The sequence below is a fragment of the Mytilus edulis genome, chromosome 10, assembly GCF_963676685.1.
Source record: "Mytilus edulis chromosome 10, xbMytEdul2.2, whole genome shotgun sequence".
NCBI lineage: Eukaryota > Metazoa > Mollusca > Bivalvia > Mytilida > Mytilidae > Mytilus > Mytilus edulis.
In genome coordinates this window covers 50,239,575-50,256,635 of record NC_092353.1, presented here as the reverse complement: position 1 = coordinate 50,256,635, position 17,061 = coordinate 50,239,575, and the positions used below count along the sequence as shown (strand labels likewise).

At 33.6% G+C, this 17,061-nt stretch overlaps 1 protein-coding gene across 2 annotated transcripts; it reads right to left on the bottom strand.

Moving 5' to 3' along the window:
- Nucleotides 1-218: 218 nt before the first annotated feature.
- On the bottom strand, nt 219-15,477 carry LOC139491408 (myosin heavy chain, striated muscle-like). Of its 2 annotated transcripts, XM_071279082.1 has the most exons (26): nt 15,199-15,477; nt 14,163-14,306; nt 13,516-13,700; nt 13,112-13,229; nt 12,697-12,789; nt 12,306-12,369; nt 11,895-12,097; nt 11,084-11,485; nt 10,413-10,760; nt 9,752-9,946; nt 9,436-9,523; nt 8,647-9,022; nt 7,898-8,363; nt 7,260-7,615; nt 6,902-7,049; nt 6,121-6,699; nt 5,604-5,800; nt 4,986-5,118; nt 4,535-4,751; nt 4,082-4,322; nt 3,438-3,891; nt 2,891-3,130; nt 2,456-2,656; nt 1,433-1,612; nt 913-955; nt 219-506 (listed from the first exon to the last, which is right to left on the bottom strand). In XM_071279082.1, the coding sequence occupies exons 1-25, from the start codon at nt 15,397-15,399 to the stop codon at nt 950-952; spliced, it is 5,835 nt and encodes a 1,944-aa protein (XP_071135183.1). In that variant the 5' UTR covers nt 15,400-15,477; the 3' UTR covers nt 219-506; nt 913-949. The 2 variants fall into 2 exon arrangements, with proteins under 2 accessions (XP_071135183.1, XP_071135184.1); XM_071279083.1 differs by lacking the exons at nt 14,163-14,306; nt 15,199-15,477 and adding an exon at nt 14,103-14,161.
- Nucleotides 15,478-17,061: the final 1,584 nt, after the last annotated feature.

Here is a 17,061-nt window from a genome sequence, read left to right as displayed (position 1 = left end):
GTTTTAGGTAGGGTTTGTGTTTTTCTACATGTTTTGTTTTGTATACTATTGTTTGTCTTTTGGTCTTATTTCGTTGTTTTTTTTACTTGGCGTTGTTTGATTATTTTCAATTACGAAGTTTGAATGTCTCTTTGGTATCTTTCATCACTCTTTTATTAATGTTGACTCCTTAATTATTCCGTCAGGTTGTTGAACACTAAAAAGCAGAAGACTTCAAGTTTGTTCATTTGTATTTATTTGCAGGACTAACAAAAAGTTATCTATGTAACACAAATCCTAGAAAGGTCATACAGACAATAATTATACATTTACATGCCAGTGATCGCTGTAAAATTAGACTTATGAAATTGAATAAATAATTAAATAAATAATTCAATAAGTTAAAAGTTCAATTGACAAGTTCTCTATTATAACGTTCATTTCACACGTAACTACATAATGGTCTTCTTCACTCCCTGGTTGTGTCACATGATAAAGGGTAAATTAGAGTTGTCTCCCGTCCTAGTCTGAAAAAAAGAAAGAAATTATATAAAACATTGATTTGTAATACAAAAAACAAGTGTTTATTTATCATAGAATGTTTATTAACAACTTAACAATTGTACGGGTGCACGGGTGGGATCTGCTTACCCTGAAATCCTCCCCAGTTTTTGGTTTGGTTTGTGTTGCTCAGTCTTTGGTTTCCATCTGTTTTTTTTTGTGTACTGTTGTTTGTTTGTCTGCCTGTTTTTAGTCTTTTTTTCTTTTTAGCCATGGCATCGCCAAATTTTTTTTACCCACTAAAACATGTGTTAATTTTTCATATATTTTTTATAATAACTAAGCATTTATAGTACTTCTGTTGGCATGTAAATTATATTGCTTTATAATTGGTCAAATAAACGTAATAGTCAACTACTGTTTCATAGTTACCTTTCATATCCATATGTCATTTTGTATGGAGCGCATCTTACTTCTGTAAAAGAAAAAGGAAATGTAACTATATAATAAAAAAAATTCTCGACCCCCTTTATCAATTACATGTGGAACCAAACATAATATGTATAAATGCAACAACAACTAGATTTGTAGTTGCTAGCAATAACGGATGGCACCCTTCTCTATTGCCAGACGAGCGGCAGCCATTTTCAAAATTCCAAAGTCAAAGAGCTCAACTACACATGTATGCAAATTAACATTTTTGTAAAGTTTCATTTAGTTTGGAGCATTTTAAATTTTTTGACATTTTAGCTGTTTCCATGGTAACGGCGGCCATTTTAAAAATTCCAAAATCAAATTGCAAATAGCCGTTAAAATAGCCATGTCCTTGATTCAAGATGTTTAACTGTTGCTATTAGTACTACTGATTTTGTATTCGTTTCCATTATCGAATGCTGATTGCAAATTTACCAATTGGTAACCATGATATAATTTAACTAATACTACTACTTACTGATGGGCTCATTCTGCTAATAGATACACTTTTTATTGTTCTAGAACTGGAAACTGAGCTACGGCTTTTGGAACGAAGTTTGTTCAGGGATGCTTCTGAACTCTCTGCACGTTCTTCTGCATCTTCAACCTCGCTTTGGGCTTTGCGATATTTAGACAGATTAATTGCAGCAATTTCTTCCTAAAATTAAAAAGAAAAAGTAAAAATTTCAGTAAAAATTCAATTTAATTGTTTCAGATAAATTTTGTGGGAATCAACTAGAAATGACTTGGTGTAAAAATTGTATGCATAAATGATGCGCCTTATAACCTATGAATCCGACAATTGATCCCAGATGACCATTAATTACTAATTGTGCTATGTTAGTAACAATTAAGCAGGCACATGTGTTAATGTAAATACACTAATTAGTAACCAGATAATTAATTGATGCCCAATATACTTATTATTACTACAGTATGTGCTTGTACTGCATAACCTACTTGTAAAAACATTGCCGTTTTATGGAGACCTTACTGCAAAAATCATCAATCAGTAAGGGAGCAACTATTTAACATCAAGAGGGGTATTGATTTTTGTCTGAGTCAGAACTTTTTTTAACATTACATTTTTGTTTTCGCTTTCAATAAATTTCTTTTTTTCAAAATATGACACTATCAGGTATGGGGATAGTATCGACTTAGAATTAATTTTTTTGCCATCTGCACGCTTGACCACAATATTTTTTTGTATAAATAACTTTACAATTAAAAACTACATTATTGGGAAAGCACCATTTTACAAATAACTATGATTTAAGATTCAAAGTTGAGACAAATATACAAAAAAGAGGCAGAAGAAATCATGTGGACATTATAAATCGCAGTAAATTTGACAAATACAATGACAAAAAAGAAAGACAACGAAAACACGCAAGTCCGCAAAGCCCTGCATAGAAAACTTATGATTGATGAACACGAGCTACTACTGAACACTCGGGGTGATCGTAAGTGCTCCGAAAGGGTAAAAAGATAAATAGCTTACAGCTTCCTCGACTTGACGTTTGTATGTCTTGACTTTGCATTGCAGTTTGTCCATCATGTCCTGAAGTCTTTCTTGCATCTTGCGGTCTTCATCACATTGGAAGGCAAGTTCTTTCATTCTGCGGTCAGCCTTGCGCATATTTTTCTGTGTTTCAGCATGGCGACGTTGTTCATTGTCCAATTCACTCTCCAGATCCCGGACCTGATAAAGAAATACGCATCATAATAATGTATCCAATATAAATTTCACTAACGATTTTTTGAACAGCGGTGTAGTATTGCATTTTTATTTGATCAAATACATTAATTCAGAAAACAATGAACTTGTTATATTTCTTTAAATTATAAAAATTGAAAGAAGAAAAAAAAAACATTGAATTATGTCTGGTTTCAAGATCACTAATTTCCTCCTTTGAGTTACTATGATGTGACTTACTCTCTGTTCCAACTTGGCGATGACTTTTTTGCCTCCTTTTACACCGCTAGATTCTGATTCGTCGACACGGATATGTAATTCCTTGATGGTAATTTCCAAAGATTTCCTGATTTTTTCGACCTGAGAACTGTGTTCCTGTTCAGATCTGAGTTCATCAGCAATTCTTGCGGTATCCATAAGGGCTCTCTTAGCACGGTCATCAGCAGCCTTGATCTCGCTTTGAAGTTCATCAAGATCAGCCTGAGCAAGAAAGTATGAACCATATTAAGTATACATTATGACGCCTTTTAAATTCAAAAGTAAATTTAACACTTAAATCATAATTGTCTAATTAGTTTACTTTAAATATTGAATAACGTTATGCTTTAATTTGCTTTTGATTTCAATCATTTTTTTTCCTCGGAGTTCAGTATTTTTGTGATTTTACTTTTTATTTTATACAACGTAAATCACTTTTGCGTTGGAAATAATTGCATAAAAAAGTAATACTAATTCTACATTGCAGAAAATCGGGCTTAATCTTGAATTAAAAATACAAAGTACTTACAGACATGGCTTGCATATCTCCCTCGACCTTTCTCTTCTGAGCCTGTGCTGAACTGACTTGAGCGGCCAATTCATTGATGCGATCTTGTGCTTCATAGAGTTCACCTTCAGCAACCTTCCTTGCTCTCTCAGACTGTTCAAGAGCTGATCTGACCTCGTCGATTTCGCTGATAAGGACGTTGCAACGTCTCTCAGTCAGAACGTAAGATTCACGTGACTCATCACGTACACGAGTTTCTGATTCAATCTTGATGTGGAGTTCTTGAATTTGAAGGATATATCTCTTCATGTTCTTTTCAACCTCAGCCTTAGCTCTGGTTGCTGTATCAAGTGCCATCTCGAGTTCGTTGATGTCTTGTTCGAGCTTCTTTCTGATCCTGTGGGACTCAGCTTTGCCCTTAGCCTCTGCCTCCAAACTGATTTGCATGGATTCAAGAGCTCTCTGGTGATTGCGTCTGCAATTAAACAGTTAATATGCATTGAAGATTTGAAACTTTTGTTTAACTCGTTTACAAGCATTTTAAAAACATCAAACTTCGACATTAGGATTATTAATAATAAATGAAAAAAAAACATTTTTATAACAGAAAGTTGACAATACAGAGCAACATTTTTTTGTCAAATAAGTCATTTCTTTTAACATACCGAGTATTTTCAAATTCTTCCTCTTTCTCTTGGATTCTTCTATCAATGTCATTTCGGACAGTAGAAATTTCCAGTTGAACACGCATGACCTTAGCCTCCTCCTGTTCCAAAGAGGACTCTGCTTCTTCCAAAGCAGCTTGGAGTTCTTCCTTCTCCATCTCAAGACGTCTCTTTGCCTTTTCGACCTCGTGGGAGCTTCGGCCACCATCGGTAAGTTGGTCAGATACCTCACGGATCTCATCTACAAACATTAAATTATTACCCATTATAATCTTCTATACTTTTGCATATTCTATTGGCTTGTATCACTGAACATTTAAGGTAAGGTTTGCATGAAACCTCGATTTTTTTCTTAGTGATATTGTACCAATATGGTACATCATTTGTTCAGGGAGGAGTACCCAATCATTCAATGAAAAAAAAATAATAGATTATAGAATAAGTATAGCTTACCAGCAAGATTTTTGTTTTCTCTTCTAAGAGACTCAATAGTGTCGTGGGACTCTTCATACTGAGCTTTCATTCTAAAGAGTTCAGCAGAGTAACTGCGGGCCTCGTTATGAGCAGTATCAACCTCGATCTGGAGTTCTTTAACTTTAACAGTCCATTCTTGGATAGTCCTGTCAAACTGTCTTTGCTTCTTTTCTACAGTACTTGAGCTAACATTTGACTGTAAAAGAAAATAAGAATACAAAGGTTGAAAAAATGTATCTAAATAATAATTTTATTTGTATGCTATGTTAGATATGAAAGGCTCCGACATGAAAAAACAATTCAAACGTTAACACGTTTTATTTTGATCTCTTTTTTTTCAAACGGGAAACTCATGTTTATTCTATCAGATTTTTATTTGGCTTCTGTTAAAATAAAAAAAGATTACATAAATCTTTGCACTTATACTTACACGTTCAACCTCAATAAGGAGGTCGTCAAGTTCTCCTTGCAGCCTGTTTTTAGCCTTCTCCAATCCACTTGCTTTAGCATTAGCCACCTCAGCTGCCTGTTCAGCCTCTGCCAATCTTGCAGCAAGTTTGCGTCTGAAAGGACATTTTAAATGAATAATGTTGGCTAAACATGGGATAGAATCTCTATGGGTTTTTTTTAATCAGGAAAATAATAATTAACAACATACTGTGTTTCTCCTTAGTACTTTCAAATGACAAATACAATTAAATACAAGACTGCCTTCATGAAATCATTATAAAATGTTATTTATAATGAATCAAGTTGGCTGTCACTGTGAAACACAGTTTAATATAGGGCAATATAAATGTATAATAGAAATAAATTAGAAACATCTATTGGGGCGCAACAATACAACACGGTGGTCAAAACATTACCAAAATAATACAATTATTATCCACACCGATCTGTGTCCACACTTTTTATAATCAATTATTATCCACATCGATCTGTGTCCGCACTTTTTAAAATCAATTATTATCCACACCGATCTGTGTCCACACTTTTTATAATACAATAAAAATGAAAACTCATTCATCTACGACCTAAAAATACATACTTTGCATCTTCTAACTCGTCTGTTTTGTTGGCACCTTCACTCTCGTATTTAGATCTCCATTGTTGTGTTTCGTTCTTTGCTCTCGAGAGTTGACGTTGGAGATCAGTCTTTGCCTCTTGTTCTTCTTCAAATGCTTCGCGTACTGCATCATTATCAGCACTCAAGTTTCTAATCTCACTCTGGAATTTCTGGCGTATCTATATAAAAACAAGTTTTTTTTCATTTATCAGCAATATACAATTGGTCATTCTTAAGTAACACATAACAATTTTAGCTGCACGTAGATTAAAATAATGGATTCGGTTACAGTGTCAAATAGAAAGTAGATACAAAAAAACTATAAAAGAGGTAAGTTTGGTAGTATTTCATGGTGATTGATATACTCATCATAGGTACCAGGCGTCAGATTTTGTACGGCAGACGCAAGTTTCGCTTAGAAGCCAAATAGACAATTCATTTGTATGGTTACATCAGACAAAAACTTCATATTTTACATGTTTTATGATTAATAACTTACCCTTGTTTCATCTTCAAGTGAACGTCTGGTTTCTTCCAGTGTGGAGGTAAGGGAAGTTTTGTCCTTGGTCAAAGTGCCAATGACATGCTCAGCATCTTCCAGTTGTCGATTGACTTCGGAAACTTCACTCTGAAGTCTGGATTTTTGTGTATTGATTTCAATAATGGTTCTCTGGGTTTCTTCAACTCTGCTGTTCATTTCAAAGATTTGGGATTCCATCTGTTTGGAAACCTTGTCTGACACGCCCCTATTTTTCATGGAATGAGAAACTTGACTTTGGAGGTCGTCGAGTTCGCGTTTAAGGTCTTTTTTCTCCTTTTCTAATCTTGATTTCAGTTTGTTCAATTGATCGATCTGGTCAGCCATCTCGTTGGCAGATTCTTGTTGTTTCTTTCTAAACTGAGCAATTTGAGACTCATTTTGGAGAGTCATTTCCTCCATTTCACGGCGGAGTCTGATCAATTCTTGTTCACGTTTCTTGTTGAGATCAACTTGGGCCTGAGTAGCACCGCCTTGTTCTTCCAGTTGGGAACTAAGCTCGTCCAATTCCCTAGACAGTTCAGAACGTTGTTTCTCAACCTACAAATAAGAATATTGTAAAATAAAATGGCTTGCTCTGATTCTTAATATAGTTTATCTGAATGTTTATAAATATATTGACTTCTTTTATGAAATGAAAACAACCACTTTTGAAATAACTATCAGAGAAATATGACTATTCAAATGACTTATAACTTTAACATGATAAATATTATAATGTTAGAATTTAATATTGAAATACCTTAGCTCTTGCAGCTCTCTCGGCGTCCAATTCTTCTTCCAATTCCTCAATAATTTGTTGTAGATCCTTTATTTTCCTGTTTTGTTGAGCATTAACCCCTTCACAGTCCTCGATTCTAGAATTCAAACTGTTGATCTCGGCATCCTTCCTAAAATTTTAAATAATGAATTTTTGATATAAATTTAAAAACAGAGCGACATTTAACTTATTTGAAACAGAATGTTTATCCGAAAACGAACACAAACCAGACGAGAGGCATACACTAGTATGCCGAGTTTACATTATGGGTAGCAGGAGCCAATTCTTTGGAAAGCCAAATATGTATTAATATAGGTAACAAAAGATATAATGTACAAACCTCCTATTGGCCTCTTCCATTTCTCTCTTGACACCTTCAAGTTCGTCTACGACTTCTTGTGTTGCCTTCAAGTCCTGTTCAACCTTACGCTTGGATTTCTCAACATCGCCTCTGATTTTCTTTTCTCTCTCTAAGTTATCTTCGAACTCATCAAGAGTCTGTTCAAGTTTTGATTTTAGTTTTGTAAGATGATTGACTTTGTCTTCTTCCTTTTGGAGATCTTCCATTGTCTTTTTGTTAACCTCTTCCAAGTGTTTCTTTTCTTTGTTCATTTTGCCAATTTTTTCGTCTTGTTGTGCCATCTCACCTTGGAGAGTCTTGATTTGGCTTTCCTTGTGAGTATTATCTTGTTCAGCCTATTAAATAAAATCAACATCAACATCATTATCATTATCATTTCATTATCATATTAGTAAAACGAAAAACAAAATAAATTTTAGATTATACTAACAAAGCCTAGTGTCATGCCTTCATACTGAAAAATAGGATATTTTATATAATTCAACATTTATTGTTCCGTATGATAATATAGTCCAGCATTTTAATTTGTCAGGTTGTATGGACTTCCCCGTTTTTCAAATTTGCATTGAAGTTCGATACTTTGTTAAAACATTTCCAGAAAAATAAATAATGGTTACCTTGGTTAAGGATGTTTCGAGATCTTCGATGTCTCTCTTCAGCTCGGAATTTTCACCTTCCATTTTCTTCTTCAAACCTTCCAGCTCAGCAGCAGCATCTTCCTCATCAAGCAGACGTTCGTCCATCTCTTTCATTTGTGATTCGAATTCAGCCTTCTGTTGGATAAGTTGTTCTACTCTTTGTTCAAGGTCGATGACATTGTCTTGCTCAGATTGCAATTGTAAGTACGCTTCATTCTTCTGTTCCAACAATTCAACGTTCTTCATTTCAAGTTCTTTCTTGACCTTTTCAACCTTGGCTAGATCCTCTGACATTTTGTTCATCTCTTCGAGTTTCTTTTGCATTTCTTCCTCCTCACGGGCAATGTTCAACATAGGTTTGACCTTGGCATACATCTTCCACCATGTCCAGTTGCGGAGCAATAACCATTTTCTGATGTTACGCTGGATGACAGACAGACCAACTCTGAGATAAAAGAAAGTATGTGTGTTAAGAGTTTTGTGAAAATTGCAAGATAGGGTAGATATAAAGGTAAGCATATTCTGGTGATAACCTTTGTGTCTCGTTTAATTTAAAATGTGTCAATAAAAACTTTATGCATTTTGTGAAAATCAGACAAAGAAATAGTTTTATGACTTTTATTACAATCTTTTTAACTTCAAAATACTAATTACGAAGAAAGAAATAGTTTAAAATAATGTATGTTCTTTTATTTCAATGATTTCAATGGTATAATACAATTACTAACCTCTGATCCTGAAGTTTCTTGTAGGCCTTCCTGATCAAAAAGGCTCTGACATGTGCTTGCATCATGGAAATGATAGCACCTAGACGCTCATCACGCATGCCTTCTAGGTTTCCAAGAACACCGGCTTTGAAGAAGACTTTAGTTCCTCCAAGTTTGTATTCTGCTGGATCAAGCTGCAAAGCCAACAGTACTTTTTCTGTGACAACTTTGCCGTCAACAAATCCCTGTGGAACAGCACTTGCAGCGAGAATTGAGTATCTTTGTTTGAACTCAGCATATATTATTCTACTTGGGAATCCTTTACGGCAGATACGGATTCCTTCGAGTACACCGTTACACTGAAGCTGGTTCAATACCAAAGAAGCATCAATAAGACCTGGAAACAATTCAAAATACAAGTGTTAGAATTCCAAAGAAGCGCACAACGCTATCTGACTATTCTCGTGGTAATAATCTTAATTTTCATCATTTACACCTCTTAAAAAATTTAAGCTTTTTCTAAAAATAATTTCAACATTATGGCATTAAGCTATTTAAATAAGCATAGACAGATAATTTTCTGTGTCAGTATTTAAAAATATGTTTTTATACTTAATCCAGTTTGACTCTGATATATTTTAGGTTTTATTACCGGTTATAGGATATAAAAGCACTATCTGATATGGACATTTAAAATAATTGACATATATTTGGAAGAACTGGTAAAGACACGATTTTCGTTGCTTAAATTCTGATGGCTAGATAATCAATAAATTACGTCAAAACGCGTATTTTGTTCTACACACTTACCTGGCTGTTTCAATTCATTTGGAATGATACATCTAACGAAATGAGGATGGGTGGCGTACAAGTTCTTCATCAATTTGTTCAAAGATTCCTGTGAAAATGAAAATGATATTGTCAAAATACTATAATGTAACCATTTTAAACAAGTTGAAAATATTTTATCTAGATATTTTATCTCATCAATTTTATAAACAATGTCTATATTTCAAGAGTTTTGAATGATTTGTAAAAAACATACTAATATAAGATCTCCAGTGAATATTTGATTTTTCAAAACAAAGGAGCGAATTAAGTACACCGTCCCTATAGACAGACTTACCCTGTGTACAGCGGAGATGGTTTGGAAAGCAGATGACTTCTTCTTCTTCTTGGGTCCACCAGCTCCTTCAGCGGGTGTTTCTGCTGCAAAGAGGGTCTGGACTAAGTGCTCCTTTGATTGTTGCAACAATGCTACTACAGTTTCGTTGATGGGATCCTTGTTTTTGTCCAACCATCCCTTGAGGTTATATGGTACCTTTGAGATTAGAGATAAATAAGAACATTATTTCAACAAATAAAATTGAGAATGGAAATGGGGAATGTGCCAAAGAGACAACAACCCGACCATAGAAAAAAAACAACAGCAGAAGGTCACCAACAGGTCTTCAATGTAGCGAGAAATTCCCGCACCCGGAGGCGTCCTTCAACTGGCCCCTAAACAAATATATACTAGTTCAGTGATAATGAACGCCATACTAATTTCCAAATTGTACACAAGAAACTAAAATTAAAATAATACAAGACTAACAAAGGCCAGAGGCTCCTGACTTGGGACAGGCGCAATAGAAAAGTATAGAAAAGTAAACAAATATAGTTTGTTCTTCATACATTAAATTTTGATTTTCTTTTTTATGTACACTTGTAAATGGTATGTCATTTAACGTTCTCATTAAAGGTTTTGCCACTTTACAGAACCTTTTTGTTACTATAATTATACTTACTACTCCGGCGTAATGGTGGAGTTCAAAGTCGCCATTCTTGCCCTTGGATGCCTTTCCTGGTTTTGTGAAGTTGGGTGATTTACCCATGTGTTGTCCAAACATCATTTCTTTCAAGGATTTGTCATCAGCCTTAGGGAACATGCACTGTTCCTCAAGGATGGACAAGATACCCATGGGCTTCTCGATAAGATCGATACAGGCTTGCAAATCCATACCAAAGTTGATAAATTCCCACTGGATTCCTTCTTTCTTATACTCTTCCTGCTCCAGTACAAACATGGTGTAGTTGAAGAACTGTTGGAGTCTCTCATTGGTGTAGTTAATACACAATTGTTCGAATGTATTGAACTGCGAAAAAAAATATTTATGAAATAACTGCGTATATGAAACCGTCTTCTATTTCATTTATTTGATAATCAAGATGAAGATTAGAAATAAAAATACTTTTCTTTTGATATATATTTGTGTTTTTTTTTTTTTAAATATTTCACGATGTTGTTAATTTATACTTAACTGTATATGTTACTACATGGAAACAATACAAAAGGCACGACATATTTTTCATGAAACCTGTTCCATTTTTGTTCAATCAGAAATAATTTGTTGCTGTGAATTTCAAATTTTGAAAAAAAGATAATATGATCAACATCACAAAATAATATAGCACTTACATCAAAGATTTCAAAACCTGCAATGTCCAGTACACCAATATAGTAGTTTCTCTTAGCTTTAGTATCAAGACTCGTGTTGACTCTCTTCACTAACCAGTTGAACACACGATCATACAAAGATTTGGACATAGCACTGATGGAGTTGACGACTTGATCTTTGGTACGAGACTGGGCCACGACCTCTGTGCCGACCTTGATCTTTGGTTTGACAAGAGATTTAATGAAATCGTTTGAATTAACTCCTAGCAAGAATGAAACTTTTTCAGCCTCGGTGGTTCCGTCAGGTTCAGCTTGTTCTCCTCTCTGTTTGAATTTCATTTCACCCATGTGCAAGATAGCGGCGGTACACTTGTAACAACTCTTCTTCTCCTCGTTTGAGAAGCCCAGAATGTCGAAAGCTTCCTGAATAAAAAGAATAGAGGTTTAAATGTTTTGAGCCACACATAATTTTTATATCATTTCCTGATCATGCAATTATCGGCATGGAGGTAATTGCTTCGAAACATTATCCTATGCTGTCTGATGCTTATAAGAACACTTTCAAAGAAATCATTTCAAATAAGTATTTTGGGTAAAACATTGAATAAACTTATGTTCTATGAAAGGACCGAGTAATTGGCCTGTATTTCAGACTAATAACACTGAGTTGAAGATAAATTAACGAAAAAAAACTCTTCATTTACCGAACTACATATATATAAGTTTTCTATCCAATTTGAATGACTTGTACAGATCTCATAAAAAATCTTGGAATTATCCGCGGAAAGAACTAAAGCGTATCGGTTTTGAGAAGCATTATTTTTGTACTCACGTCCATAGCCTTCATTTCCTCGGTATCATTAATGGAGTCTACTGTAAGAGCACCTTGGTTGATAAAAGTATAAAGAGCTGGATCTGGAGTAACCAACATCATTTCATGATTGTCTGCCATGGCGGGTGTCAACAGTTGGTAGAACACGTGGTAGTTTCTTTCGGCAGATAAACAGAAGGTGACACGGGACTTCTCCAGCAGATCTGTTAGAAAGAAATAAGTGAGTGTTAAAGCAATTTGTTAAAAAAACTAGTTTAGAATAAGTTTTATCAGTTTCTTAAGAAATCTGTTTAAATGACTTATATCCAATTTATGTATTCTAAGCCTTAGTTTATTTATTATGGAATCATAGCTTGAAACTTTCAAATATTTTTACATAAAAAAGTATTTCAGAAACAATTAATTACTTACAAGTTTCAATATCAGCTCCAGCAATTTTACCATCAGGACCAAAGTGAATTCGGATAAACTTTCCCTGTAAAATAGAGAAAAAAAAATCTTTTCAAAAACAATGTCAACATTTCACAAATTAATTTTAACGAAGACTATAATCAACTATCAAAATATATTTAATTTTCAGACACAGATACACTGCATTGTTTCGGTTAAGAAGATGAATATACGTATAACTTGTATTTATAGTTACTAGAGTAATAAGTTAAAGGTAAACCATTCAAAATAATTATTACCAACAAAAGTATTGCGGTTGTCCACGCTGTTATGAAAATGATTCTGTTACCTGTATTAATAGATACTGAACGTGAGAAATAACAAGTTAACACTGCATTTTGAAAATACTTACGAATCTTGATGAATTGTTATTTCTGGTAGTCTTGGCATTACCGTAGGCTTCAAGTACAGGGTTAGCCTGAATAATCTGATCTTCCAATGAACCCTTCAAATATACAAACACATCTTTTAATATACAATGAAAACAAGTATATTGAACCCTACAAATATAGTGAACCCTTCAAATATACAAACACATCTTTTAATGTACAATAATAACAAGTCAAATGAACCCTACAAATATACAGTACACCTTTTAATGTACAATGAAAACAGATCACGATTTCAAAATTAAGAGTTCAAAACGAAGTAGCTGCTAAGTAAATTCCATTTGAAAATTGTCTCATCTTACTGTTTTCAATGTTCAACACTTTTAATACATTTACATTAATTTCAAACTGACAAAAATAATATAAATGACTATTCACCTTCTTAGAGGCTGCTGCTGATTCCTCATCAGATTTCTTTCCAAGAGAGGCAGCGACCTTGGCGAAGTACATGATAACTTTTTTTGTGTTTTCTGTCTTTCCTGCACCGGATTCACCTCTGTAAGGGAAAATGATTTGAATGACATGAAATGGATTTTATCTTATTCAGAGCTAGAAATCATTTTATGGGAAGTAAGAAAGAAGAATTAAGAAAAATTATTGAAGGCCGTTTATGTACACGAAAAAGAACTCATTCAACAAAAAGATTTGAATGTTCACATTAGATCTCTTTTTTTTCCTTATTTTCAGCTGTACTTTCCTGTATTTTGTTTGTAATACACCAATGATTTTAAGGGTTTAACCAAATTACAAGAATTAACGAAAAATATATTTTTAGATCTTACGTAATCAAACAAGACTGGTTTTCACGATCTTGCACCATGGACTGGTAAGCATTGTCAGCGACAGAGAACAGATGGGGAGGCATCTCAGTCTTCCTCTTTCCCTTGAATTTAGCAACAACGCTGTCTGTGTAGATTGGCAGACGTCTGTAGGGATTGACGGCAATACAGAAGAGTCCAGAGTAAGTCTGTAATGCAAAGATAAAATTTCTATATTCAAATATAAAAACTAGTGTGGACACAGATCAGTGTGGATAGTGTGTTTGAATGTTTAACAGTGTTTTCTGACAAAAAGAGCTCTCTGGATATCCCAATAGAGTTCTATGTTGAACTGTTTAAATATGAAAATAAAGAGATTGCCAATGAGACAACTCAACCAGAGAAAAAAGTATATTTTACCCAATTCCAAGGATTCATTTCTTTTATATCAATGTTTACATGGCCATTACGTATGAAACAGAAATTAGCAGATTTTAAAATATTTTGTCATTGAAATCAAATGAACTGCTAAAAATTAACGTAAATTGCAACATGAAGACAGAAGGAATTTATAACAACAATTCTCTGCCTTCAATGATTAACAAACTTACGTAAATAAGTGAGTTTGAATATCTAGCTCTAAGATTGTGAAGTACAGAAGCTTAACTTACGTAAATAAGTGAGTTTGAATATCTAGCTCTAAGATTGTGAAGTACAGAAGCTTCGTTTAAGAATGTCATGTTGGCCATATCTTCAATCATTTCATATTTTGGTGGATTCATCTGTTGGAGGTCATCCTTCTTAACTGTTCTGTCCTGTAAAGAAATAAAACATCTCTGGTTAATATAATGAAGATCTGATTGGGGATCCTTTATTTCTTATTCTTTATACCATTCTTCTCTATTCTTGATATGTATTGCTTATTGTTCTCTATTTTTTAAATGTTTACCCATTATTCTCTTATTTTTTGTGGCATATTTTTCTATATTCTGATTGTTTTTGTCCCTTTAACTGCATTTTTTGCAAGGGTGGATGATTTACGTCCAGTGTCAAATATTACATGTATCTTCAAAACTATACTATGCTTAAGTGATAGGATCGTGATAATTACCATAATTGCGTCTTATTCCGGTATCTAGTAATAATTTATTTCCAATATATCGCGTGTTAATTATCTAACATCATTGCGCATTTTATGTTACAGCGTACAAGTACTCTCTTAACATTAAATATAAACCAAACAATTAAGGATGTTCGCTATTCTTGTTTTTGTCAATTTGTCAGATATTTGAAAAAATTTAATTTGAGTGCCAATATAAAATGTGCTCGCTAACATAATTTATTACATATAGTTTTAAATCCCTTTTTAAACATCTTTGAAAATATTCGATATTTTTCATAGTTCTTGAGAGAAAATAGATGACAATGTTAATTGTATAAAAATACAGATAGAATCAATTCCCGCCTATATATAAAAATTAAACATATATCCCCAAAACAAACAATGAGCTTTAATTTTTCTGATTTTTAATCTAATTTCTTTATATCGTTCATTTTGTTTTATAAGGTTGTTATTTGAAACAGAGGGTCGAACATCCGTAGGTCTTATTAAGCATTAATAAAAATAAATCAGCTCTAAAACCGTAAGCTTAAATTAACGGTAAAACACTCAGGTAAATAAATATATAAGAATAAAAATGACTGTACCTGGTTTGAGTCGATACATTTCACTGTAATATCATCTCCTTTAGTGGACTGAATTTCAGCCTTAACAAATCCTTCTTTGTCGTCGGGAATCCAGCACATTTTCTTCCCATCGAATTCCTTGGTTTGTTGCGCCAATAACTTCTTCCTATCTACCATTAAGTATGGATAATCAGGATCCTTAGGGTCGATTTGAGACGCCATCTTGATATAGCGAAAATGTAAAGGAGACTTTATATACTCTGGACAAGTCCGTTTAGAATTGCCGACACAGCTCTAGCTCTGCAAAAGAATAGCTCAAAATGTCAAAGATAGAGGAGGAGAAAGTAGCTACACCTTCGGGTGTTAAATGGTTGATTCTCTGACTAGCAATTGAGTTTATTGAGAAATAAGGCTTTTTCAAAAAGTAAGCACTAATGAAAGCATATAACTTTCAATGACTTTTTCGTTATTTCCCGTTCTATAAGTTCAAATCCAATAAAAATGAAATAAGGTTAAATGTTTAGCCTCCCGTGATTATATCAGTCATTCTTCAATCTTCAGAATCGCTTATCTAAAAATACTACTATAGCTAACGTTTTTAACAATAAAAATCGTGGTTACCCTTCTATCGATAAGTGTCATGCCAAAAAATGACTTACGTGTCCCCGTCTTTCCACCAACAATACAGTAAGGTCCACATTTAATGGTCGCACATTTTCTCTAAATTTTGAAACTGATATTACTTGAAAAACAAACAGTATTATTTATTTACTCACATGAAACAAACCGGGATGCGGTATTCAGTACGTAGGTGAAACTGGGCGATATTTATCTAAACGCACGCAAGAACACCTGTATCGTTTTAAAAGACCCAATAAATTCAAAAGTATCATTTATCAACATCTTAAGAAGCACAGTCATCCTATTAAATATTTAACAGTTCAACCTTTAGAAGTAGTAAATAAGCAGCCTGGTGAATCTCATTCCAAGTTTGTACGATCACGAAAAATAAATGAATTAAATTGGATTAAAAAATTACAGACAGTCTACCCTCTCGGTCTTAATGATAATATCATGGGAATTGGCAATATATCAAGAACCGATTCTGTTAACATTTTGGATATAGTTTCTAAAACTGTTCGTAAAAATCGTTCTCATGGACGCAGAAAAAATCGCAATCAAAGAAAATTTCGGACCAACCATACAAATATTTCGGACCTAATTTCCATTTCAAAAAACAACGGCAGACATTATCTGTTAACCAAGCTTTGTTCTTTACCTATAAATAAATTAAATAAAATTTTAGAGGATTGCAACACAATTTCATATTACAGTCCTAAGTATGAAATTGTCCAAATTATAATGGCATATTGTTATTCTAAACTGTTTCCAAAAATTGATCGACCTGAAGATCATAAAAAACATTTTATTAAAATAAAGTATGTCAATAAAGGTTTTGATTTTGTAAATATTACCGGTATTTTTAACGACCATTCTGTTAAAGACCAAATTCCTGGATATTTTGATAATACTGAACTCCCTCTCATTTGTTATATTTACAAGAAATCTACCCGAAAATATGTGTTTAATTATAGCCAATTGTGTAAAGATGTAAATATCACTGAAAATACACCTATGTCGTGTAATTGCAGTAATTCAGAATACACCTATGGACCAATTTCCCATGTTATAACAGGAGACCTTAACATCGTTCGCGACCGAGAGTTAAAATCATTCCTCAGTAAAGGACCTAAATATCGTCCCCCGTCAACTATTAACTGGAATGAGTGTCGTAATATCATCAACGACTCACTCCGCGCCTACTGTTTGAAATGGGTAAAACGGGAAAAAGCTGACAAAAAATCTTTGGACTCTTTTATTAAT